Genomic DNA, 27,548 nt, shown 5'->3' with positions numbered 1-27,548 from the left:
GACGCACAAGTATCTACAGCTAGCTCCACCTGAGACATCAAAGCTAAAAACAGCCTTTATAAACACTGATGAAGCTGGACAGTTCTAGAGGAAGATTTATGTCTTATCTAATGCCCCAGCAGAATTTCAACGATTGATGTACCACGCATTAGGTCCGTTGTACAACAATGGTGTATTATGTTATTTGGATGGCATACTTGATACAGTTACAGCCAAAAGGTGTGAAGAAATTATACGGAATCTAACTAAAGTATTCAAAGCATTACTCTCTGCGAATTTAACCCTGCCTGTAATTATCAAAACGTGAATTTGGAGAGAAAGAAGCAGAGAATCTAGGATTTATTATAAATTAAACCAGAATTAAGCCTGAATCAAGAAAAGTCGAAGCTATATTTAAGTTTTCCCAACCTAAAAGTATACACGACGAAGATTTCTTGGTTTAACAAGTTTCTTTAGAAATTTTTTTTTCAATACTATGCTATTAAGGCTCACTATTTAACGTAGCTAACGAAAAGAATGAAATTTTCAACTGGGAAAAGAAGCAAGGTTTGATACCTTTAAACGTGAGTTAACGAATGAACCAATTTTAGCTCTTTATAATCTTGAAGCGAAAACTGCATGTGCAACGATGCACGTGCTGATGTTTTTATAGACGAGCTGTACCCATCAAGTTGGGGAGGGGAAGCTTCTTCAAGCCACCGCCAGGGATCGTACCCTGGTTCTTCACATTCACAGACCAGTGCCTTTAACTACCGAGTCACCATGGCTCGTTGATAAGGAATAATAAATTAAATTAAATTTGATCTGTATGATTATATTATTCTTACTGATAAAAGAAATTTTGTAATTTTGCTGCTCATCAATTCATAAAACATATTATATTCATATATACTATTTCAAATATTTTTATTTAATAATATGCAGCATAATAATAATGAAATATAATAATATTAATAATAATAATATAAAGAATGAAATAAAACATTTTTGATTTCATGCAAGATTTCGAGTAGTAAAACTATCGATTTTTTTTTTTTAATTATTTTTTAATATTTTTTATTTCATTTTGCTGAATAACCCCAATCATTTCAAATGATTTCTGCTAATAACTCCAAAAAAAAATAAATAAATAAATAAATAAATTAATATTAGATAAAAAATTAAAAAAAAATAAATGTTGAAGAATTTTGAATGCTATTTAAGTACAATACCATAAATTCAATACTGATGTTATCGTTGATTATATTTAACAATGATATGTGTCATTATTATCTGTATCACAAAAATTATGATTATTATTTAATAATAATAAATAAAATTATAAAAAAAAAATAGCAGATGTAAATTTTAAAAAATTTAGTTTGTATACATTTTTTAGCCAAAATGTTAAAAGTTTCTTTTGAAAAAAAAAAAAGGTAAATTATCAGATAAAATTTTTAAATTAAATTTTTTTTATTTTCTAATATTTTCTTGCACAAAAATGTTATATTTCATTATTTCCCCGTTCCTTTATACGACTGAGGTCGATAATATAAAATGGTGAAATATTTCATTTCAGCAGGGAGAAAAAGGTTGATACTGTTTTTCCAATACCCTTAATTATTGATCGTAAGAAAGAGAATTTTTTCTTTTGAACTTCAGCTAAGGCGCATGTCTTTAAAAAGGGTTGCAGTTGGATTAAAGAAATCGATTCGTCAAAGAAGTTCGCTTATTTATGATGAAAACAGAATTCTAAGTTTATCGCTCTCATTTGAACTAAATTTTTCTGAACAGCGATAAGTTGCCAAAACTAGCGCATTTGTTTTAAGAAAGTCGCCTGCATCTCTCCATTCTGAACAGCTGTCTGTGCTGCGAGTGTGTGTTTCTCTGCGCAAACTACCTCTAGCGCATGCATATCCCGTAATCTCTGGGTAGAATTTTATCCTCTATAATTGGAATGATTTTCCCCTTTATTTAGCGATATATTTCTAATAAACGAAATATGAATGCTATATGTATGGTTTAAATTCGATATGGATAACTTTTTGTATGATCATGGATGAAAAAATCCTTTTATAGGTCAAAAACGTAGCGGTGGGTAATATCGCAATCAATATCTTAGTTTTCGGGAACATTCCTACAACTACCATCGCAGCCATATTTGCTAGCAGTTAAAATCTGAATTCGATGGATAATCTTCTACGAGTTTCATTTTATGTCTATCTACGAATACGCTTTGTACCTGCAATATTTTAAAATGCTATCACCGCTACCCGCATAAATGTTATCGTTATAAAGAGTTGATTCGGAAATTTATTTTTATTTTCTGATTTCATAAAATTTGACCTTATTCGCTAGTATATTATCGCATGTTTTAAATCTCAAAATCTTAGTAAATATGTATTAAATCGATCATTATCTCAAAAGCTTTATTCTAATATGTTATGCCAGAATTTATAAACAAAATTTCCTTTTTTGTTTAATTAATGTTACAAAAAATACCCACATTTGTTCAAATATATTTTTCGCATAAAAAGGATTTTTCCAAATATAGGCTGGATTTTACTATTAAGTTACTAATTTGTCTTCTATTTAAAAAATAATAGGCAAAGAATTTATCAAAAAATTTGAATTTTGTTCCCCTCCCCCTGAAAATAATACCATAGAGTTATTTACTGCCTTCCCGATTTTGTGAGCGACTATCGACTATAATAGATTGTAAGGACAAAATGTATTACTATTTTACATAGAAATTATTCGTATTATATTTATTTTTTTCTTCACTTCAATGGTATTCATTTAAAATATTGTAACTTGTAAAAAAGTACATTTGGTACAGATGCTTCACACTAATGTTGAATTATTAACTCATTAGAATAAGAGCATTGCTGATTTACAATTAAAAAATTAAACTAATAGTTTTTCTTTGATCACAATTAGACTGATTTGAAATTCATTAACCAATTTTTATTATGTTAATTAGAAAATCTGTATTTATAAATGACCTAATGCTAGCCTGGGTTTGTAGGTTGTATGAATTACGTGCAGCTCTTGCACCCCTTACTTTTTTTTTTCAGTGATTTTTTACATGTTAAATGGAATGCAGGGGATGATGTATGTTCTGAAGAATATTAACAAATTTGTACCTTGTAAAATTCGTACTTAGCAAATCTAAGTTTAAATTTACAGTTTTTATTCATTTTTGCAAAATACATATTAAACTTACGTTTTCCAGGGTAAATAATAGGCTACTTATGTCGTGTTTATCAATTGATATTTATTGCTGTATATTTGGAAGTAGGCCTATGTCTAACTATTACTGTGTTTCAGTCATTTTTTTTTATCATAAATAGCTCTTTATTTGTTAAAAAAATATGTTTGAAATGTTGATTATACCAGAATTGAAGAATATGTGTTACATTTATAATTAAAAATATGTGCACAATTTACACTTAGTCATTGTTTCATAATTGGTTGGAATTGGAATGTTTTGTTGCATTTTCAAAAATTGGCTGGTATGTATTAGTGTTCCCACACTTTTTTTCCCTAGGAATTAAGCCCTCATCATGTTACATGCAAAAATAAATTATTAAAATAACACATACAAGATAATATTAACTAGTTTTTTTTCTTTGTATTGATCAATTAAACTAATCAAACTTTTATTCTGTTTTAGGCAAAATATTTAGTTAGTCAAAATTTAGCTCTTAATATGTAATTAGAATGTGAATGAATGTTATTAGAATATGAATAATACTAATGCCTATTCATGAATTACTTGTTACTGGTTAGTGAATTAGTTTTTTTCATTTTGTGAATTTGTTTTTCTCATTTTGTGATATGTTCATTTTGCTTTTGTTCAATAAGATCGTCTTATTGACAATTGTTATGAGTTAATAGCTTTTATTTTATACAATAATCCTTAACTTATTGAGAATTTCATAATTTTTTTCTTATCTTTTGAAATATGTTAAAAATAGGACAAAATTATAATTTTCTCACTTACAGTAGATTTAGAGTTAAAGAGCTAGATTTGTTTATTACTAATTTTTTTTTGTTGTTGCATGTGTTGAATATATTTCTAGTCAAATTAAAACATCTTCTACTTTCCTTCAAATTATTTCATTTTGGCAATTTGTTAGCAAATCTTGCACTCGTTTTAACTAGACTAGGAATGTATTGTTACATTTTTTACTTTCTTTCTTAATGTATTTTTTTAAATTAATTTATTCTATTTTTTAGTTTGCAAATGTTAAACTAATTTATATCGAGTTAAATTAAAACATCTTATACATTCTTTCCATCTCTCTCTCTTTTTTTTTTTTCTTTTTTTTTTTTTTTTGAATTTATAATGCATATTTTCAATTAAAAAAAATTTAGATCCATAATCAAATGTTTAAAGTAAAATTATGTTATAAAATTAATTGTTCATCATGTTACGAAATTTAAATATATTTTATTTGATTCATTTATGTTATTTAGTTATTTTTTATGTGTGTGTGGGGGGGGGGGGGTAACAGAATAAACATGCCAATTTTCATTTTGATTACTATTTTATTAGTTAAAGATTTTAAAGTTGTAATGCTTTCTGAAATTGGGAAAAGTTTTACTAACATAAATATGCATGAAAGTAAACATAATTGAAAAAATCCATTTGACTTGTATATGTAAACCATTTTAAAACTTAATCATGTTTATTAAATACTGTCTGCACGAAAAAATCCAAAAAGTTAAAGTGAAGTGTGAGTAATGCTAATTTTTTAAATTTATGTGTTGTTTAGTTGTAGTTTATTATTGACAAAATAAATTTTTATTATTTTTGTCAATAGTTTATTATTGACAAAAATAATTTTTATTCTCAATTATATTCATTTCCACTTATTATATTCAGTTCAGATTATTCAAGGTTTCAAATTTTGTATTAATTGTTCTCAATTTCAGTTAATATTGATTTTGTGAAAACCAAGCCTGATAATTTTCAAAAAATAAAATTAACAAGTTTGCATTTAGCTGATTTGAATGTTAGGTGATGCTGAATAAATATTTTTTCAAGTATTTTTGTTTATGCTCATTCTCATTTTTCTAATAAATAAGTCAACTGCAAATTTGAGAATCTTTTCAACATTATTTTATTCAAATTCATGTATACTTAAATTAGAAATACACTAATTAGATGATTTTAGTGAAGTTATTTAATTATAAATTATTTTCAAAATAGTTTAATTTAAATTCTGAATTATGCTGAATAAAAATAGTCTTATAGAACAAATAAAAAATTAAATTGAAAGCAAGCTAGAGAATTTTATCAAAAATATTTTTATTTTTCATATAATTGCAGGGTTTCAGAAATACGACGGGTAATTTTAGGTTTAGGATAACTATGTAGAAAAAGTTAATACTGATAAATGATTATAGTCAGAATGGGTAAATTTATGCAGTGAATTATGCTGAATGGAAATTAAATAGTGTGTTTTTTATTTCTATTGCAACAAAATAAATGAAACTGAAAACAAGCTGAAGAATTTTTTCAAAAGTAATTTATTCTTATTAAATAATATTAAAGATTTTAAAAAATATCTAAATAAATTACTTTAGATTTAGGAGAACTACTCGGATAATATTAATGAATTATTTCTTGACTGGGTAAATTTACGTTAATGGATTGTGCTGAGTTTATATTTGTGTTTAAAATAAACATTTGATTCTTTGATTTCAATTTTTATGTTATTCAATTATCTGTGTATTTTCACAAATGCGCCAAATGGTGATTTTCTAAAAATTACCTATTTATAATATTTAACTAAAATGGCTGTCGGTAGAATGAGTAGGTACACGGGTTAGACAAAATAATAGAAAACTTCTGCACTAATAGATTTCTTCATCTTTCTCAAAAATTACTTAGAGGATTATTTTATAAATTTCAAATTTTTTAGATTACGCAATTTCTCCTACTTATCAGTGAAATTTAGAGGTTTGAGGAACCAACAATAAATTACAAACAAAAAGTAGCGATTTTGAATATCCTATGCTAGAAACTGTAGCAATAAATTTGTAACATGTAACAATTATATTAGTTATTGTATGTAGTTATAGCACAAAATTTTGTAAACATAGCTTAAATATTTAAGGAAATGAGGACATTTTTATAAACTAATTTTTTTGTCATATGTTTTTTTGTTATAACTTTAAAAAATAAAATCTATAAAATTAAGCATAATTTTTTGAGCAATTTAAAATTAATTACAAAATGATTGCTTTAAAATTTGAAAGAAAAAATTACTTTAAAGCTGCATAAGATATAAGTAAAGTAGCTTTTTTATGCTGCGTATGGGCATTAAAAAAAAAATTTTTTTTTTTTATCCTTATTAATTTTGTAGTGAATCTTATTTGCCAACTAATGAAAGAGTCCTATTTGATTATACCTTAAAAATTAGAAAAGTTTCAAAAATAATTTTCATATTTTTTTAAAAGAAAACTTAAAATGAAAAGGGATTTTCTACAAATTTCATTTTGTACTATTAAACAATATTTATTTAAAATGACAGGCATTGTTGGGGATCAAAAGTATTTCTTTTGCATGCTTTCTTTCCTTATAAAATTATATTTTGATGTATGAATGTTTATTATAAGGTTCATATTATCATTTATTTGATTTTATCTAACATTACAACATAATGTTTTTAGAAACAACTTGGGAAATTTCTTGCAACTTTTTAAAATGTTCAAATCATTTTTCATTAGTTGCCAAATACGATTCGCTACAAAATCGTAAAAAAAAAAAAAAATCTTTTCTGTGAATCCACAGTATAAAAAAACTAACTTAATTACTTATACATTGCACAATTTTCAGCGAATTTTTTTTCAAATTTCAAAGCATAAATTTTGTATTCAATTTTAAATTGCTCTAAAAATTTTATTGAATATTTTTAAGTTTTAGCAACAAAAAAACATGAGACAAAAATTTTACTTTTTATAAAAATGTTCACATTTCCTTAAATATTTAAGCTAGGCTCATGAAATTTGTGCAATTATTGCATATAATAACCATAATAATTGTTATGAATTTATTGCTACATTTTTGGCATAACGTGTTCAAAAACACCATTTTCCATTTCTAAAAAATGTATTAGCATAGAAGTGTTTCCATTATTTTGTCCACCTGTAGATAACTAAAAAAGTTAGCTAACTTTCTGTTCATCTTTCTTTCTCTTTGAATTAAGGAAAAACTAAAGGATATTTTAGGGATATAATCTAATTTTAATATTTTTCGTAAACAGAAGTAATAATTTTTAATAAGAGTAGAATTAACATTATTATGCTGAGTGAGTGTGCGAGTTTATTTTATTCATTTATTTTTAATGACATCTAACTGTTGGTTTTTATTAATTATTCAGCAGAAATTACGATATCTAAAATTAAAATTTTTCTAATGAATGATTCTAAGTGAGTATAAGAGTTAAAAACAAACACCTGGTTGTTTATCTACATTTCATTTTGAAGAATAAATTAAGAGGCTTAAAATTTTTTATTCTTATTCAAATAATCATTTGTGATTAGATATTCACCAAATAGAATTTTTTTTTTCTGATAGCATTTTAAAACAGTTTTATTTTTTGAAAAAGCCAAGAAATTATTTAACTTACATTATCAAGCTGAAAAAAATCTTTCTTAAAGATTCATTACTTAAAACTTATTCATCTAATTTCTTTCAAATTCTGTCAGTAAAAATCACATAGCTAAGAAAAGTTAAAAATTACATTTTACTCAAAATAGTTATACACTTGTGTTAATTTTTTTTTTAACGTTCTCTTATTGGGTTCTAGAAATTATTGAAATAGGCACAGATTTTAATTGTAATTAACATTAAAAGAGTCGAACTTTTGAATTGCTCTCAACTTGAACTATTGTGACCTTATTTTCTAGACTGCGTCTACGCCACTTCCTCTGTTTTGAAGGTCCAAAATCTAAATTCATCAGAAAAAAAATTTGTTAACTCCGAGAAAGTATATTTTGTTGTCTAAGTTGGTAACTTAAAAGTACCCTTTGCACTAATTAATTATCATATATAAAGTGAACTCCTAGATATAATAAGATTGAATTCAGGGCACCCAAATGATTATTAATTTTGTTTTTATGTAGAATACCTAAATAATTATTAATGTATACAGTTTTTTTTTCTACGTGCTTTACAAGTTTATATCTTTATTATAAATATAGATGTAAACTTGTAATATAGATATAAACTTTTATTATAAATATTTTCTGAATTCACTAACATTTTTTTTTTATGTAAATGATAACGTTCCGAAAGGAATCATCTCAAAATATTAATTTTGTGACAAGAATGAAAGAATCCTTTTTGCTCTAAATTAAACAAATATATTTGATTCTTGAAGTATATTTACCATTCAATACGTAGCTTGCTTTCACTCAATTTTCGTTTTTCCAAAATTTGTTACTTAATTACGTTTTATGAAATATTTATTGCACACTGCTAGCTTTTCATTTAATTCTTTCTTTTTTTTATTATTATCAAATTAAACTAAAGTTTTATAATGAGAAAAAAGTTTCAGTTAAATTTATTTTATTTTGAACATTGTTTCTTAATTTTTACTCGTTTAAAAGATATAACAAATAACTTGAAAATTAATACTGTTATTTTATCTAGATTGTTGTTTTAAACTATTTTTGTTCTAACATTTGATATATATTTATTTATTTTAAATTTATTTCCTTATTGCTGGAAGAAACCTTTTTCTCTCAGTGCCGTTTTTTTTTCTCTGGAAGAAATTTACCATCCCTGATTAGAATAAAAACTCATGTACTGTAGGTTCATTTGTTAAAATTTCTCAAAATAATCATAAATAGCTATAAACAAAATTTATGCTGCATTGTGAGAATTTCAATTATTCATGATTTTATTAAAAAAAATAGCAATCAGAAAAAATAGATTCCGAGATCTCGAATTAATTGAAAAAAAATATTTTTGTGGAAAACCTGATTGTATTTACTTATGAAGGGAATGTGAGTTCGCTTTTTCTGGTCTGAGCGCAAAGACATTGAATCCAATACTAATTTAATAAGACTGTGAAAGACCAACATTTTTCTAAAATATGAAATGCTAGGTAAAATATATTTTTGAAATTACCCAGTGACTAATATAGTACTTTAATTCACTATAATATTCACATTCTCTTATACAAAGTAACTGAACCTAGGAGAATTTTATAGATTTGTTTAGATATTAAGTAGAAAGAAAATGCCGTAAGTTCATAGGAATCAACTAAACATGGCCGAATTTTTTCCCCCAATAGCAAAAGAAAATTTTATTTCTCGCATATTCGATTTTATTCTTCACTGGCGAAATGTTATCGCTTTCATCACAAGCATATGGATGACATTAATGCAATGTTCAATTAATAGATGTAGCCCCAATCCTTGAACTTGACATGGAGGATCATGCACTACTCATTAGGTATTCTCATGTGGATCCAGTCAACAATCACATAGTTTCCGCATTTAAACGTTAGCTAATTGTAATTTTCAATTAATTTTCTTTATGAAACATAAATTATTATTATATAATTTAAAAGAAAAATAGAATGACCCACTCTGTATTGCATGCATATAAAATTGTGCATAAAATATTTTTTTGGTGGCTGATTAAATCAAGAATAGTTATTTGCCAGAAACTAGTAAAACCTTGGAACATGTTTCAGCTGTTTCTATTATAAAATTATCCAAAGAGCTTTAACAATAGAGAAAGAAAAAAATAGTCATGTGTTGAAATGCAAAATTTATGGGAAAGTGCTATTTGTTCAGGAGAAACGAAATAGATAGCAATTGACACCAATACTTAATTAATATTGGCAATATGTTCTTATTTTATAACCGTCGTTTAACAGCTGACCCTATTTTATGGTTTTACGACTACTAATCAATCGAAGCTTAACTTCTTGACTCAAGAAGGTTAGGTTTGGTGGCGATCTATAGCAGCACGTCGGAAAAATGGGCAAGGGGAGCAGAAGCATTTACGACTACTAATGTTCAACTCCGTTGCCTTGTAATTTTGAACCCAATCCAGAAGACAAGGGAACTCCTGGATCAAGTATTGGGAGAAATTGGCATTCGTGGAGGACTTTTTAATGGAACTAACATGCATTTACGTTACATGTAGAGAGAGACCACGAGAACTTCCCAGGGTTAGCCTGACAGCAAGGGGATTTTTCTTTTCTCCAAGCTTTGGACATGTACCTAGGTCATTATGGACCCTTTACCATATAGCCCAAAGCTTGGCTACTGGTTCGGCTCGAACCCTCATGGAAGGCGAACGCTCTAACCCCTGAGCCATCGCGGCTTTGGTAATACAGGTATGTATTGATGGGAATAAATGCGCAGATGACACTTAATTGATTTTGGTAATGCGCACATATTATTGGTATTATGATAATTTTTTCTGTTTTAATAATTAGAATTCTACAACAGATTTTCGTAATTTCACAAAATATTTTTCCAGTGGTAGCAAGATAGCATATTAATGAATTAGAATTAAAAGAACTTTTTGCAGCCTTACTTTCAAATATTTTAAACAGTTTATTAAAGGTCGGATTGATAAATGCTCATGTTCTAAATTTCTTTCAAGATTTTAAAAGAATTCTATTTTATTTTACAATTTCGGCTTTGTTTTGTTACCCCTGATAAATGTATTTCGTACAAAACTCAAACATTGAAGGGCTATGTTATAGGTACCAAATATACTAATATAGGTACAATGCAGATTTTCAATTTGAGTTATTTGTTGCCAAGTTGAGATATTTGTCAGTTATTAAGACAGAGCCGCGATGGCTCGGGAGATAAAGCATTCGCCTTCCAATGCGGCGAACCGGGTTCGAATCCTAGTAGATACAAATTCCGCATCCGGCTTGCACCGACCACAGTGCTGACGTGAATTATCCTCAGTGGTAGACAGATCATGGGTTAGAGTCCCCTTGCCGTCAGGCTAACCGTGGGAGGTTCTCGTGGTCTTCCTCTCCATGTAACGAAATGCGGGTTCGCTCCATCAAAAAGTCCTCCACAAAGGCAAATTTCTCCCGATGATCGATCCAGGAGTTCCTTTGTCTTCTGAATTGGACTCAAAATTACAAGGCTACGGAGTTTAACAGTAGTAGTCGTAATTCCATAAAATTGTAATTGTAATAATTTTATTTTATATTATAACCGTCGACTGTTCAACGACGGTTATAATATAAAATAAAATTATTAAGAGAGCACAAATACTTAACAGTTATAATACTGGGGAAATAAGTGTCGTACGGTGCCGTGATATGTAGTGCGCTAAAAGTAAATAATTGAGACACCCTAAATAACTTGTGATCTAATAATCGGATTTTCACGTACTAAGATTCATTTTTAATGGTTAGAGAGGGTGTCCTCAAATATGCTAAAAAATTAATGCAAGCGAAATCAGACTCAAAAACGTACCTTATATATTTGTATATCTTCGACAGATTTTCGGTTATCTAAATATAGGGGATAGCCGTAATCTTGGAAATATGACACCAATATTCAGCATTTTGAACAAATAATATTAATTTTACGTATTTCGCCATATCTCGTGAAATTTTTGAGCGAATTCAAAAAATTTTTGCAAACGAATATAAAGTTCGTTTATCTAAAAATAAAATAATAAAGGATTATTAAAAATTATTTTTTGCTTAGAATAAACGAACTTTACGATTGTGTGCCAAAATTTTAGAACTGGCTTAAAAATTTTCTCGATATAGCGAAATACTCTAAATGTAAAATTAATATTAAGGAATCCAAACATTGGACCGCTCTCCTGAACCATGTTTCCCAAACTACGGTTATCCTCTATTTTGAGGGGCAGAAATCAGAAAAAAATGGTCCATAATTTTTTTTTTTTTTAACGAGTTATGGTTTTTGAAACCTGCAATTAAATTTGTATCGAATTAATAATCGATTATTCCTTTAATATTTCCATCATTTTTATTAAATTATTTAATAAAAATTTTTCTACTAGAAAGAAATTTCAAAACTGTTTTTATAACATAATTAACGAATTATGAAACGGATATACATTTATGAAAAATTACATTAGTGTATTTCGCAACAGATGAAAATAACCAAATACAACAATGAAGTATGTTCCTCTTATAACTATTCTCTACATTTATTTTCGTCCTTTTTCGTTTTTATTTTAACGGGAACCGTATTTCAGCTATTTTTTTTTTTTTTTTCAGATTATGCTTACACTAGAATTGAACTATAGAATTCAACTGTCTGAAGTAAAACCCAATTTCAAAGTTTTATGTTTTTTTTCCCCTTCATAAAATCCTGATGGAAAATTTATTTTCCCGTTAATTCACCTTATATTAACAAAAAAAAAGAAAACAAATTTAGATTATTACATATTTTCTTTTGTTAATTAATACGTTCACAATCGCCAATGAAGTTTAATCTCGGGGTTCCGCCAAAATTAAGTCTATCATTAACACTAGAAAGACTGGAACTTGATTTATACCTATATTGCCCAAAAGCAATCAAAATAACTGGATTGTAAATGAATGAATAATGCGTAAAGAAATTTGGTTAAAATTAATTTTTTATATTAGTTACAGTGATATAACAATAAAAATTATATGTTGTACAAAATTGTTAGAAATTGTGTGATTATATCTATACATAGTTTTTCTAATTGAAATTAAAAGCAGTCAAAATTACTTCCTTAGGCAATCTAGTGTTAAGGAATCCTAAGACAAAAAAAAAAATTGGGAACCACTACTCTAAAGATATCTTATCCTTTGGAGAAATATTAGATTTTTAAAATGTAAAACATCACAAAATTTTAAAATTTATGTAAGATGCACTTCTATTTTAGATTTTTTTAAAAAATAATCGCTTTTATCTGAAATTTTTTAAAGTAAAATAACAATTAGAATTTCGATAATACAACTTACCTCAGTTCTGGAATGCGAGAAATTCGTAAATTTATGGCCGCTGTTCTCTACAGATTTTTAGACGAAACTGAAACCCGAGCCGATGATTGATTGTTGCCAACTCCTACACAAAAGCCTGTTCCACAAGTTCAAATTCAAAACAAAGAAAGTTCGTTTTTCAGATGTACCAAGATGGATTACTATTTTTAAATTAAAAGTGTGAGAAAATTGTCAAGGTGCCCCCTAAAAGACAATGGAAATTTATCTTCACACAAAAATAAAAAGAAAGTTTTTTTTTTGTGTTGTTCTTGAACTTCTAAACTTTTTTTCTTATAAATTGATTTTCCAAGTATTACTAAAAGTAAAACTAAATAAAGTTATTATTATTGGTATTGTAATTTATATATAGGTGTCAATAACTGAACAAAATGAAAGTGAGGTTGGTCCGACCTTCGTTTGCCCTTAGAGCTGGTTTGAAAGTTAAATTTGAGAAAGGAGTCGAAAACTATAATTATTGGTTGATCAACTTCTAAGGTGAGTCTAATATATTGCGCAAGATTATATTATACCTTGAATTTCAAGTTTAGTCAGCACCCTGAGGTTTATCAAGATAAAAAAAAAATAATAAAAATTCTATTTTTCTTGTATATCTCGGTTAGACTACGAGGACTTAGTATGGGAAAATGAATTTGAAATAAGATTAGTTCAATTTTCTTCTTTAAAATTAGGGATGGGTGTCCACTTGGATTAGTCTGCGTAGGGACCGAGGGTGTGCGGTATTGGTCCTTGTTAAACTGTTCTACCGTAAAGTGCTCGACTTCGCGTGCAGGTCGTCGGGCTACCGAAGCGGGGGTGCCATCCCCTCCGCAGAGGATCAAAATTGTGATGGCATGTCTTCGGATCATCCTCCGGGATGTTTCCCAGACCGTTGCCAATAGCCCATTGTGCAGCTCTAGTGCGACGTAAATTAACAACAACAACTTTAAAATTAGTAGCTGTTGAGTAAAATTAAACCTGAAAATTAAAATGCAAAAAAGCTAATTACTGCAAACGTGATTTAAGTAATCATTAAAAGCGATTTTATTCTAATAAATGCGAATGTTTTATCGAATTTGTATACAATTTGATTTCTTCTTTTAGAATGCACTTGATAGTTTCTACAAAAGACATGCTAATTATATGTTTCACAGATGGCGCAGTGATGTAAAAGTTGATTAATATTCTGTTTCCAAATTCCATTCAGAATCTGTAGCGTTAACATCATTCTTCGTTCTTGTTAAACATATTTTTATGTTATAAAGTGTTTTGTTATAACTAATGGAATTCAATCATCGCTGTTGTTGTTGTTCTAGTTCATTTACATCGCACTAGAGCTGCACAATGGGCTATTGGCGACGGTCTGGGAAACATCCCTGAGGATGATCCGAAGCCATCACAATTTTGATCTTCTGCAGAGGGAATCACTCATCGCATATGGATTAATGAAATTTCGGACTCACGAGATTTTAAGTCTTATTCGAATAATTGTCTAACTTCTCGTATTAAAAACGGCACCACTCCTCTGTTATCCTCCCCTTTATATTTATGCAAATCACTTTCATTTTATTCTGAAGCTAGTTCGCATCATTTTTGCTGCAAAATATGACACTAAACACTAATTTGACATTAAAACTCTGTATCTCAAAATGGAACTTTGACCGTTATTACAGGATTCGTAGTTGCCCGTATTTTCCTGGTTAAAAATTTTTTGTCCCGATTTTCATGTGTGTTCAGAGCATCCTATTTTCTAAGAATACAGGTATGGATTTTTTTTTTTTTTAGTTGTGAGAAATCGAAGAGTTTTGTTTTATGAGCCAACATCTTTTTATTTTAATTAATAATGTAGCAGAAATCGTAAAATTCGACAGTTCCATCTTGGCCGGGACGCGCCTTTCTAATTCCGACATCATAACCTTAATTTTTTTGGCAAGAGCAGGCATGTCTCGCCAAAAGTGGCAGCTGAATAAATTTAAACCTTTGTCTCATAAAGGATAGCGCAAAATATGGCTGACGACGTGATAAATAATTTTATAAAATTATGTTTTACAAACGAGTTTAATATTTTGTTGTTAATAAAGTGAATGAATTTTTTTTAATTGTATATTTTGACTCCACAGTTAACAAAATGAATTAAAATTATGGAAGCAAGCAGGATCATTATTTAAATTTTTTATTGATAATCAACTTCTGTTTTAAATTTGAAGCGTTTATTAAAATTAATTAGTAAGCAATCTAACATAAAGTTGCTCTGACCTTAACTTATCAAAAACGCACAGGTAAAATTAATAGTGGGTTTTTAAACGTTTCAGACATTTAAAAACAACAAATTGAAATTTATTAAAAATACGTTTTTCAAGTAGTCTAAGTAGGAAATACTTTTATTTTTTCCATTTCCTCTCTGACAAAATGTCAAACATTTCGTTTTTCAATTTGAAGCATTTTAAAAAAGTAGTTTTTAAAATTTTTATTTATTTTTATGTTTGTAAGTTTCTGTGGTTTTCCTACTTAAAAGAGGTAGAAATTTCGATAAAATGAAGTAGTGATAATATCGCCATTAATTTTACTGTCATTATTTATAAAATAATATTAAATTGGATTAGCATCAAGCACTATTTAAAATTTTGAGCACGATAGCATAGTTCACCAAAGTTTTCAATCACTTTCCGAATAACTTTACTCAAATTTCAACTGCAGCTCTATGTGACAAATAACTGTAAGACAAAGGAAGTCCTGGATCCAAGTATTGGAAGAAAATTGCAAATCTTCAGAATTATCTCTAATTACCGACCTTGTGTCTGAAAATTGCTAAGTAAAAAATTAAAAGCCTAGTTCACGTTTTTATTTTTAAACATAAACTGATAACAGAATTCTACCTTTTATTTGGAGTAAAATAATTTAATCTGTATAAATCATTTATTTGTTGTTAATAAATCCTGTAACTATTATTTATTTTGATCACTTTTAGATTTAAAAAAATTCTTTAAATGTTTAGAATTGATTTCGTTATGTTATAGTAAGTATATTAAAGTTATAATTTTTTTTAAGGTTGAAGGTCTTATTAAATATTTCAAAATATTCATTTAATTATACAAATCCCGATCCTCAAATCACTTCCAATAAATGGAAGGGGGTCGACTTCAAAATCATAATTTGAAACCCCATTTTTTTATTGCAGATTTGGTTTTTCCAAAAAAAAAAGTACTCTAAATTGAATTACAACTTCAGAGACTGGGGTCGAGTTTGTTGCCATAAATTTTTTTTCTTCAAAATATCAAACACTTCTGTTTTTATTATATTATGTATTTTTATTTCTTATTATTTATTTTTTTGATCTTACGTGTATTTCCGAAATTGTTTTATACAATTTGTACATCTGTGACAAAATGCCAAATCTCGTAGCTGAAATAGGGATACTTTTTCTGGAGAATCCAAGTCAATCCACAGTAAAAAATAAGGATTCATATTATAGATTCTGAAGTGGCCACAGCCCCATACGTAACAGTTGAGACTGTAGGTCAATTTTGTCATCAATAAATTCATCTTTTAAAGTATTTAAAAATTTTTGATCTCGTGAATATTTCTCGAGCAATATTTGACCATTAACATATTTTTTTGACATCCTGTATCTTTATCATGATTATCTTTAATTAAATTTATGAAAATTTTATATAAAATAGCTTTATTCTGCAGGTTTATTTGGCTATAACTTAAAGGATGATGATTATATATTTAACTTTTTTGTCTTGATTTTTATTTAATAACAATAAATAAAAGAAAAAGTAATTTATTATTATTTATTTATTTTTAAACTTTTATAGGAATTCAAGCGTAGGGTCTGATTTAGAAATCCGAAGCTTAGGCACAAGGGGCTCCTCTGGTCGAAAATATAAGACAAATTTACATGTTGTTTACTTACAAATGATTTATACTATAATATAAGTTAATTGTGATGTATTAGTAAATTTGAGCTTAGATTTCTTTCAATTTTTGTAAACTCTCATTGAATTGACATTTTTATTTTATATCCGTCTTCGAACAGCCGACCCAATTTTCGGGTTTACGACTACTAATATTCAACATCGTGGCCTTGTAATTTTGAGCCCAATCCAGAAGACAAGGAAACTTCTAGATCAGTACCCCCAGAGGTATTGATTTGTTGTGGGAACATGGAGGACTTTGCGACTCGACAGTTTTAACGTGCAACAGTCATCATTTACTACACGGGGAGTCTTCGGCCGGCGGAGATCGAACCCACGAACTCTTGGACATGGGTCCAGTGATCTACCGCCCAGGCTATCCCGGCCTATGAATTGACATTTAAAAAAATCACTAGTAACATTTAGGGGATCTAGCAACACTCACTGGAAAAGAAAGCCTAAGAACTGATTCTCGCAGTTGCTGTGACGTCATGAACTATAGGCCACTATGGTGGTCTGACTTTTCTTTTTTCTCCATAGAGCCGGCATAATGCTATGCTTTTCTCCCACAATACGCACCCAAGCTGAACCGTTTTTCTTTTTTTTTTTTTATGCAAAGCGATTCTTAACACAATATCTATTGGACTATGACCATTTTCTTGATATTTAAATGTGGCTATTTTTTTTAGGGATAATGAATCTTTCTCACTTTTAACTCTGATTTAATAGAAGTATGACTTTAATAAAGAAAGGATTTGATTTTATATATATCTGTAATTTAGTTAACGTTTTTGCATCAGTTAACAGTGTTGTTTGAGTTGAATAATTGAGATGCAATGTTAGTTTGAATTGTAAGAATCATTGCGATATTTTAAAATTTAAGTATTAAAGGAAGGTGCAAAAGACTTTTAACATGCATCAAATTTGATTTTCAACTCTCAATATCTCACGTGATAAAAGTTTCTTTTCTTAAAAAATAATATCTATATATATATATAAATGAAGGTGTGTCTGTTTGTCTGTCCTTTATAGACTCATGAACCATCCGACAGAAAGCTATGAAACTTGGCATACAGATAGTTCAAAGCACGAGGAAGGTCACTGTCGACATTAGAACATTCTGCGACAAACGATTCCAGCGGTATCAGCGAAAATCGAAATGGAATTTTCTGATTGATTAAAAGTTAGCCATTGTTTTACATTTTGCTATAAACGATTCAGTTTTCAAATATCTTGAAGATAGTAACAGTGATATTTTCTATCTTATAGCTCTATTCATTTAGAAAAGTAAATTACATATATATTTAATTACAATTCGCCCAACTTTCTATATGTCAGGTGAGCACAAGCACGTAAAATCAAGGAGAATAAATTTCTTAATTATTGGTCGCATCACGTGAAATCTGTTTAATAAAAATAAGGGCAAAAGCAAATTTCATTCAACTTGCACGTTTTCAATAATTATTTATATTTAGTATGCAATTTTAGGTTAGCACAATTAAATATAGTTTTTGAAAGTTTCCTTGCTGGCAGTTGTCATTTGAAAACTATTAGATTGTTCATAAAATGATCAAAATTGTATCATAGATGGATCAAAATTGTGATGGCATGTCTTCGGATCATCCTCCGGGATGTTTCCCAGACCGTCGCCAATAGCCCATTGTGCAGCTCTAGTGCGACGCAAATTAACAACAACAACAATCATTTACGTCGCACTAGAGCTGCACAATGGGCTATTGGCGACGGTCTGGGAAACATCCCGAAGGATGATCCGAAGACATGCAACACAGTTTTGATCCTCTGCAGAGGGGATGGCACCACTGCTTCGGTAGCCCGACGACCTGCACGCGAAGTCGAGCACTTTACGGTAGAACAGTTTAACGAGGACCAATGCCGCACACCCTCGGTCCCTACGCAGACTGATCCAAGTGAACACCCACCAGCACACTGACCGAAGCCAGTGATGCTTGACTTCGGTGATCTGCTGGGAACCGTGTTTTAACGATCAGTCCACTGAGGGACACATATAGATTTGAAATATGTACTAAAAGAAATACGCAATTTTTATCGTTTTTTACAACAACAAAAAAAAAACGAAATTGCGTAAATTCTAGACTGGTAATCAATCAACAGATTAACAGATCTTAATTGTTATTTAAGCTGAATTTTCTTACTGTAACTGAATTTTTTAAGCTGAATTTTCTTACTGTAAGAAAAATACTCGGAAGGTGCTCAGAATTATGATAACTTGATTATAGCAAAAACATGTGATATAATGCCAAGCCCTGACTAATTTTTCTCCGGGACTTTTTTTAAACCAAATTTTTTTGTATAAACTCGATTCTATTCATGAAATGTTCTGTAAAATATTTTCCATATCACTGATTGCCGGATTGGCATTAATGTTAAATTGTGTTTTTACTTTTGCCATTTCAAAATATTTTTCTGGTTATATAAGTTAGTTATGTACTTTATTTACGTCTCTCTAGAGCTACGCAATAGGCTATTGACGACGAGTTGGAAAAATCCCTGAGGATGATCCGAAAACATGCTATCACAATTTTGATCCTCTGTAGAGGGGATAGCTTCCTTGCATTTTTATACACAGTGCAAACGGTCGTTTAGTTAACTAAACCTTAAAAAACTGAAATCTTTTTGGCTCTCTTTAAATCTGGCAGCAGTTGTTCTGGAATGGCGTCGGCTGTTTGACATTTTTACCGCCAGACAAGTTTCATAATCTCTTTATTTACATAATATTACAGTATTCTTATATTAGGAATCGGATTATTGTTTCTTAAAGGAGCTATGGTCAACTCTTGCAGTGCTGTGGGATGCAAAAATAAGAATACTAAAGGAACTAATATAACATTCCACAGGTAAGAAAAAAAGCAACAAATGAAATATTTAATTTGTCTGAATTTAAACAGATCCTTATTTGTGCTAAGATGGTATAGGAGCAAATGTAATACCAATTTGATTGTCTGGGATGAAAATTCGTGTGCTAATTCAAGTATATTCCATATCAATATCTTAGACAATTTCAGCCACTTTTTAATTAATATTCATTGCCTATGTCTGGAATTATGCATAAATGTTAGCTTTCGTAATGAAGTAATTAAAAAAATATTTATGTCCCTTTACTTCACTAGGGGGATATTTCCGTATCGTGATTTGTTGCGCCAACTACAGTCGCTAATGCGCCAAATAAATTTTTAACCTGGAAATTTTTTTTAAAGAGAACTTACCCCTTTTGAAACCTCACCTTTTTTCCATGTGATCAGGCAATCAAGTTGGTAATTTTTTTATCCAAGAAGAGTTGTAAGAAAATTATTTGTTATTTAATAAGATGGAAGCAGCCTGTACAAAAGGCTGACTCAATGCTCTTGGATTAAAATATTGTTCAAAAAAAATTTTTTTTTTTTATGTGAGTGTTCTTTCCATGCTGAAAAAACTTGACTGATCAAAAGACAATAGCGATTGTCAACAGGGCTCTTAATAAGCATTGAATAAATGAAATATAACGAAAACCGCTAAAATTTGGCTCAGACTACTGAAATGTACTTATTAGTGGTCATCCTGGGGAATGCAAAGGGATTATATGTTTTGATTTTTTTTTTACCAACATCTTTGAGTCAAACTTTTAGTCTATTTTCTCTTCACAAAATAGCATATTTCATTCATTGTATTCTATTACATTTAATTACGCTTTATTAACTTTTTAACCAAAAAAAGGGGGAAAAGGACATGTAAACGAACCAGTAAAAATGTGTATGCGCTAGTATTATCTTTTCGTTTCTGGTAATCGGACTATTAACTAAATTTTTGTAAGTTCTACGCTTGCTCCCATTGAGGTGGTATTTGCGGTGCTTCTTTCTGATATGGTTTCTACACATTGATGTATCTCTATCAAAGTGGCCCTACTCTGATAAGTGCAAATTTTTTTTTATTTTCCGAATTAAAGAATAAAATGATGAAATAAATTTTTCAAAGATATAGAATTTTTTTCTTTTATAATGTATTTATTTTTGTTGACTGCAAATGTGGGAATCTGGCAATGCTAAAAATTATCTGGCCAGTTTTGAAATCATTATACATTTTCCAAGCCATTGTCGAATTAATAAAAAAAAATGTGAAATGTGATTATTTCATAATTTTAATTAACTTTGTTTTGATTAATGGATGTTAGTCTAGAGTAATTCTTTGGTGTAACAAGAATGCTCTTATTTTATTTTTCCTCTTTCTCTTAATAAAGGATAAATTTCCGTAAACCCGTGCATTGTTTAGAATAAGTATAATCCAGGTTTTTCACAAACCGCGATCCAGAAGTTTGCAGAAATCCAAGATCCAGAAGTTTCAAGAAATTATCAATCACATTTATGTCTAGAAGTTCTTGTATATTTTGTTCTGAAATATTAGAACTAGAATATATACTTGGCATCTCATCTCTTTCATTCGTAAATATTTTTTCTGGTAGGATAATAAATGTGATTAGAGATAAAAGTAGACTTATAAATAATTATTCATTTAAATTATACTGCATATAATTTCTTTAGAATTTCATGTTTAGGAAATACCAATGATTTAAATTTATAAAGATATAAATTTCTTGAAATGCGTTATTAAAGATTTTCGTCGAGAAATTTTCAGGATTTTTGAGTTGGGCTCAGAATCACCCCTGGATAATTGAATAATATAATTTACAACTGAAGCCAGCTGAAGTAAAATTAGTTTTTCATAAAAAATTGTTTGTTAGCTAAAGAAAATGTTCTTTTATTTGGTTATCAACTTTGTATACATTATTATTTTTTGAAAGAAAAAAAAAGCAGGGGGAAGAATTTACTAGTTCTTTCACTGTAATTCTTTTATTTCATACAAGGGTTTGTGAATTCCAATAAACCAACAGATTTAAAAAATAAATAACTGAAAAATCATTGGTTGAAATCGAAAATTTTTTTTAAAATAGAAATCATCAATATAAAAATTTTTAAACTATTTTTATAGAGATTGTTTAAGTTTTCTATTGATTTTATAGTTTTGAAATCTATTGTAAATTTCTAATTTCTTAATAAATTTTAATTGGCGAAATTGCATGAAGTAAATTCCTCCATTTTTAAATAATATTTCAAATTTATTATAATTCTTTTAGACTTTACAAAATGCAAATGAAGAACAAAATAAAAATTTAACCCTTTCGCGACGCAAAGCGCGAAAGCGCGCTTACCGCTGAGGCCGGCAGTCTCTCTAGCGTGTGTCTCCCCAGGGCCGGAGGGTTTTTCGATGTTAAGCCTAATTCCATGAAATTACCGAAATATCAGCGCGTTGTTTAATATTGTTCTGTAGAGTATTTAAGTGACATATGCTTTATATATATTTCTATGGATACTTTATTTACTTAAGTTATTTCTTGTTTAAATGTAATATAAATATTAATAAGTTTAAATATTTTGCATAATTTCCTCTATTTCCAGCTCAGTTAAAAATTTTCGACGCTTCGACATTCTAACGGTACAAAAAAAAAAAAAAATTCAAGCCTACAAGATCTAATTGTCCACTAAAAACTAATCCGAAAAACGAAAGTAGCGAGAGATAAAAAAAACTCCCTTACTTACTGTAAATAAATATCACGTGCTAATTTAAAGAGCCCTCATAAAACATTCCCCCCTCCCCTCCTTCCCCTAAAAACCACGTGAATGTACTTTCATCTTGAGTAGAAGGTCAAATCTACATGTATCTGAAACCATATGGATATACAATGCCATCTTTTGGAAGAAATTTCATTTTTTAAAACGTTCCGAAACGCTGGCACAAATAAGTGACGGTCGGGGGTGAACGAGAAAACTTTCTGACACGCGGGTGTGTCGGCCGGGAAGTGAGCGTGTTTCTTGCTGTCACATATATGTGACAGTCGGCTCGAAAGGGTTAAGGCATATTTATAAATATATATACTGATACATCTATAAAAATTAGTTATTGTGCAGTTATAGTAATGGAAACCCTACCAGTTTCTGGCTTTAAAATGAAATCTTCGAAACAAAATTTTAATATTAAAAGTCTATTACCAAATCTTAAAGTGAATATTTTCAATCAATTTTGAAGAAAATTCAGATTGCCCTTTCTTATTGTCTGATTAATTTTTCAAAATTAATTTTTTTATAATTTCTGCATTTTAGCCTGTTTTTCAGTAGTTAATCAGTTTTCTATTTCATTTCCAAAATTTTGAACTGTGCTTTTTACTGTATTATTTATTACTATAAACCAATTTTTAATGCAGTAATATAGTTTCAAAGGTTTTGTTGTGATTTATTTTTATTAATATTTTAATCATAATGTTTACAAGATTTAGATAATTATAAAACAAATATCTTAATAAATATCTTAAAAGAAATTTGAAAAAAAAAAAAAGTATCTTAAAAAAACTGAATGAAATCAAATTAATTTGATTTAATTTGTTTATTTTTTTTTTTTATACTTTGCTTTAAGAGCATTTGTTATTGAATGCAATGATAAATGAAGGTAAGTATATAATAATTCTCAAATTATATTCTTCCCCTGAAGATTGCAAGCATTATATATGTTCTAGCATTTTGTAAATTGTAATAGAGGTTTATTCTTATTTTATTTTTAAGGTTTCCCTTGAATAATCAACATCTCTTAAAGTTATGGTTATACCAAATCAAGCGAGGTAACTGGGAGCCATCTAAATATAGTGTGCTTTGCTCTGAACATTTTACTGAAGATTGTTTTGTTATCAAGGGAGTTCATAACAGGAGAACTTTAAAAAATGATGCCTGTCCCACAAAGTTTTCCATTGCAAGCTATACTGAGTCTATAAAAAAGAAAAAAGTGATAAAAGAAAAAGCGAGTGATGTGGATATGGCTGAAACCAGTGATGAGGGTAAACAAGGTGAAGAACAGCAGGATTCGGCAACATCAAAATTAGCTGAGGATGAGGAAGAATCAACATGAAATGTTGCAAAAATTGAAATGCTTCTAAACTTGTGATCATTTTAAGAAATGAGCAAAATCTACATTTAATAATCTTTTATTAATTGTGATTTTTTAGTGCATAATGCTGTTTAGAATATGTGCACTCAATGTAAAACTGATATTCAAAATTAATTATAGATAATGTGGGTATTACTTTCTTAAAATCATAGCAATTGTTTAAACCACCATAATTCAGTTGAATGCTTTATTAAAAAGTTTCCTCGTAAAAGTACTTCTAGAAGCTGTTGACATTGTTGCAAATTGTGATTAATGTAAATGTTTTTTGTCAAATTTTTTAATAAGTATTTTTAGAGTTTGACTAAATACATTGCAAGTGTTTTTTAATATTTAGCTGAAGTATTTACATCTTTTGAGACACGTTTCTTTGCTTGATTGCATGGAATTTTTCTTCTATGCACTGTTTTTCTTATTTTTTATTGTTAATAACATGATGAGAAGCATTTTAGCTTAGAAAACTAAAAGGATGCTTTATAAAATGAAATCTTGAGCAAAAAGCAAATGTATTTAATCACAATAGCAATTAAAAAATTTAGCTTTTAACAAATAATTTAGACTAAGTCAATTTAACATGTATTCTTTTACTGCCACATGTCTTTTTTGAGCTGATTATTTTAAACATGTTTTAAAATAAATTTCTCATATTTTTCTTTTGATTAAAAAAACTAAAATAAAAATTTTTTACAAATATTTTTAAAGAAATTTTGTATCTCTTTTTAAGATACAAAATGAAGTGATGTAGATGCTATAATATTATTTATAAATTAAAGTATTGATAACTGTTTTTAAAGAACTTGGTTTAAATTTTAAAACTGAATAAAAATTTTTTCTTCATAAAACTGAATTAACAATTCATAATATTGCTCATACCATATATATTGCTTTTATCAATTACCTATAAAGTAAGTAACTTGTATCGCATGTATTTTGTATTGTTAAATTTTATACAATTTATTATTTTTTTAAAAAAAAAAAAATGCTTTTTCAATTTTATGTATTGAAATAGCTGAAAATTAATGATATGTTTGATAATTTAATTTTGTCAATTATGATAAATTTATTACTGTATATTCCTACCTTTTTTACTATTTGAATGAATGTCAAAAAAATTGAGGAAAATTTATTTTAGTTTAAAAAAAATTAAAGTGAAGAATTTTTATAATGAGTAATGATCTTTAAAATTTATTATAAATTCCCATTTCAATGATTACTTTTAAAGAATATAATACGTATGTACTTTTAATCTGTAGTACAAATATTTTTTAAGTTTTCATTTTTTTAATCCATTTTTATAGATATTCATTGTATAATTGATTTGTTTTATTCTTGTTTTATTATTTGTTCTCTTCTGTTTTATTCCTTTAATACAATGTTATAATTAGTTTCATTTTTTTTCGGGCTTACATTAAATTTTAATAACAAAACAAATATATTATAATTTAATGTTATAAAATTTCTTTTTTTTACAATTTATAAATATTAGCATTGTTTCACTTAATGCATTAAATATAAAATTGTATGTCTTTGCTTAAACTTTTACATGAGAATCAAAATTTAATCATTTTCTTTTTATTATTACTTTTCTTTGTTGATATTTTCTTTATATATTATTATTGAAAAAACAAGATTTTAGAATTTTTAAAATTTTTTTTTTTAACCAAAATAACATGGAAGTTGAAAAATTTTGAGACTATAACACTTTTTAGTGAACTAAAAATCCTCAATTTAATGAAAGTAATAAAACTTCATATTTGTAGTTGATCTTAGCTACTTTCTTTTTCTTTTATTAAAATATCGTTCGAAAATTTTCAAATTAAGGCCATATAAAACTTTATGAATCTAGTATCTACCCGACCCACAAGGTTTTGTGGATACCTGGTTCAAATAAAATTGTTATACCCTGAGATCTGAGATTTTTAAGAAGAATCAAATTTTTTGGTATATTTTTAAAGCAATTTTATTATTGACTTTGCATCTTTATAAATACAACAAATTGTGAATTCTGTGATAGGAAAATATAATGAATAAGAAATATACCATATTTGCATATCATGTGTTGCAAGAAAATGTTATAAATTAATGTTTGAAAATTATATAGTTTCCTATTGAATAAAATCATTAAATTTTTAATTGTTTGTGCATGAAAATTCCCATTTAGTTATTTTGGGAGTGCACAGATTCGGTATTAAAAACTTAAGAGTTTTATTAAAAATGTTACTAATTGAATATCATTGAAATGATAAAAAATTAATATATTATGCATAATATAATCATTACAAAAATTCAAATATTTTAAATTTTCTTTTAAATAAAATTTTTTCTAATGAGATACTAAACAACTTGCTGGTGTATCTATACTGAAGTTTTAACAGTTTCTGTTTACTTTTATCTAATATGTTTATGAAATGTTACAATAATATTCTTTCTTTGTCAAGAATAACAACAATATGTCAGAAAATAATGACCTACTTCTTTTTCTCAGAAAATCGTGAATATACGAAGTCTATTTAAATATTTTTGTTTGGAGTATAATGTGATCTTTGATTTTTTTTCATTGTTTACAAAATTATGCTGGCAGAAAAAAATATTTTTTATTTTTAGTATTTTTTTCAATCTTATTTTATGCATTCATATTTTTTAAAAAAAAAAATTCAGTTTATACAAAACAAAATTTCTAATTAATATTAGTCTTCTGTTTATTAATACAGGATGTTTCAAAAGTAAATAAAAGTTCTAGTGTCTAAAAAAATATGCATATAAAAAACTAAAAACTCATTGAAAAGACGTACCTAGCTATATGAAACTCGATACCAACCTCAATCGAGCTAACTTCAAAATTTCAGTTAGGAGCCCCAATTTATCACAAAAAAGTACCTAAATTTTTTCTACAGATCTTAAATTTCGATTCATTGATTGTTTGTGATTTCAGAATGAAAACTGGGTTTAAAATGAAGATGTTTGTTGAAATACATGTCAGACCATAAAAATAGAATTAGAAGTGTTTAATATTTTGAGAAACCTTTCTTATGATACCAAACATGATCCCCCTCATCCCCTGATAGCCTGAGAGGTGCGTCAGGGTTCAACTTTGAAAATAAATACTTAAATACACTTTTTGTGACTAATAAATGTAGAACTACTTTAATTATATTTATACTTTAATTATATTTATAATTATCATCATAAAAGTAGACCATTCCACCGACCATATTCTAAACATTCCTTTAATTTTCTTTGTACTTATTTTTATATTATTTTTATAAACTGAGTAGTGGTGTGCTATTACTTCTTTGTTACAAATTATTTTGAAAATGTTAATTCTTTATTCAGCATGCTATATTCTTAGTTTTTGAACTATTAAATAAAATTTTATAATTCAAAAACAAATTATGATTATGATAAATTCAAAAACAAATTATGATCATGAATTGTTTCACCAATTGAAGTAATTGAACAAGTTATTTGATACAGTTAATTTCACTGGTCAGAGGCTTTACATTATTAAGTTTCACAGTAGCTGTTTTGACGCCCGGTGGCTGAGCGGTAGCGCTTTGCGCTGTCGTGCCACAGGTCCTTGGTTCGATCCTTGGACCGGGCAAGGCCGACTCAGCCTTTCATCCCTTCAGTGGGTCGATAAAATGAGTACCAAGCA

At 28.1% G+C, this 27,548-nt stretch overlaps 1 protein-coding gene across 1 annotated transcript; it reads left to right on the top strand.

Annotated features, from left to right (window-relative positions):
* Positions 1–19,552: 19,552 nt before the first annotated feature.
* On the top strand, positions 19,553–26,026 carry LOC107455113 (THAP domain-containing protein 1 B). Its single transcript, XM_016072564.4, has 2 exons — positions 19,553–19,767; positions 23,518–26,026. The coding sequence occupies exons 1-2, from the start codon at positions 19,697–19,699 to the stop codon at positions 23,855–23,857; spliced, it is 411 nt and encodes a 136-aa protein (XP_015928050.1). The 5' UTR covers positions 19,553–19,696; the 3' UTR covers positions 23,858–26,026.
* The last annotated feature ends 1,522 nt before the right edge of the window (positions 26,027–27,548 follow it).

The sequence above is a fragment of the Parasteatoda tepidariorum genome, chromosome 3 (assembly GCF_982258835.1).
Source record: "Parasteatoda tepidariorum strain Cologne lab strain chromosome 3, Ptep-v5.0, whole genome shotgun sequence".
Classification (NCBI taxonomy): Eukaryota; Metazoa; Arthropoda; class Arachnida; order Araneae; family Theridiidae; genus Parasteatoda; species Parasteatoda tepidariorum.
This window is presented reverse-complemented; position numbering and strand designations above follow the sequence as displayed.

Coding starts and splice junctions, on each gene's coding strand:
- LOC107455113 (XM_016072564.4), top strand. CDS start 19,697: ATGGTCAACTCTTGCAGTGCTGTGGGATGCAAAAATAAGAATACTAAA. Junction 19,768..23,517: donor ACTAATATAACATTCCACAG/GTAAGAAAAAAA, acceptor TTTATTTTTAAG/GTTTCCCTTGAATAATCAAC.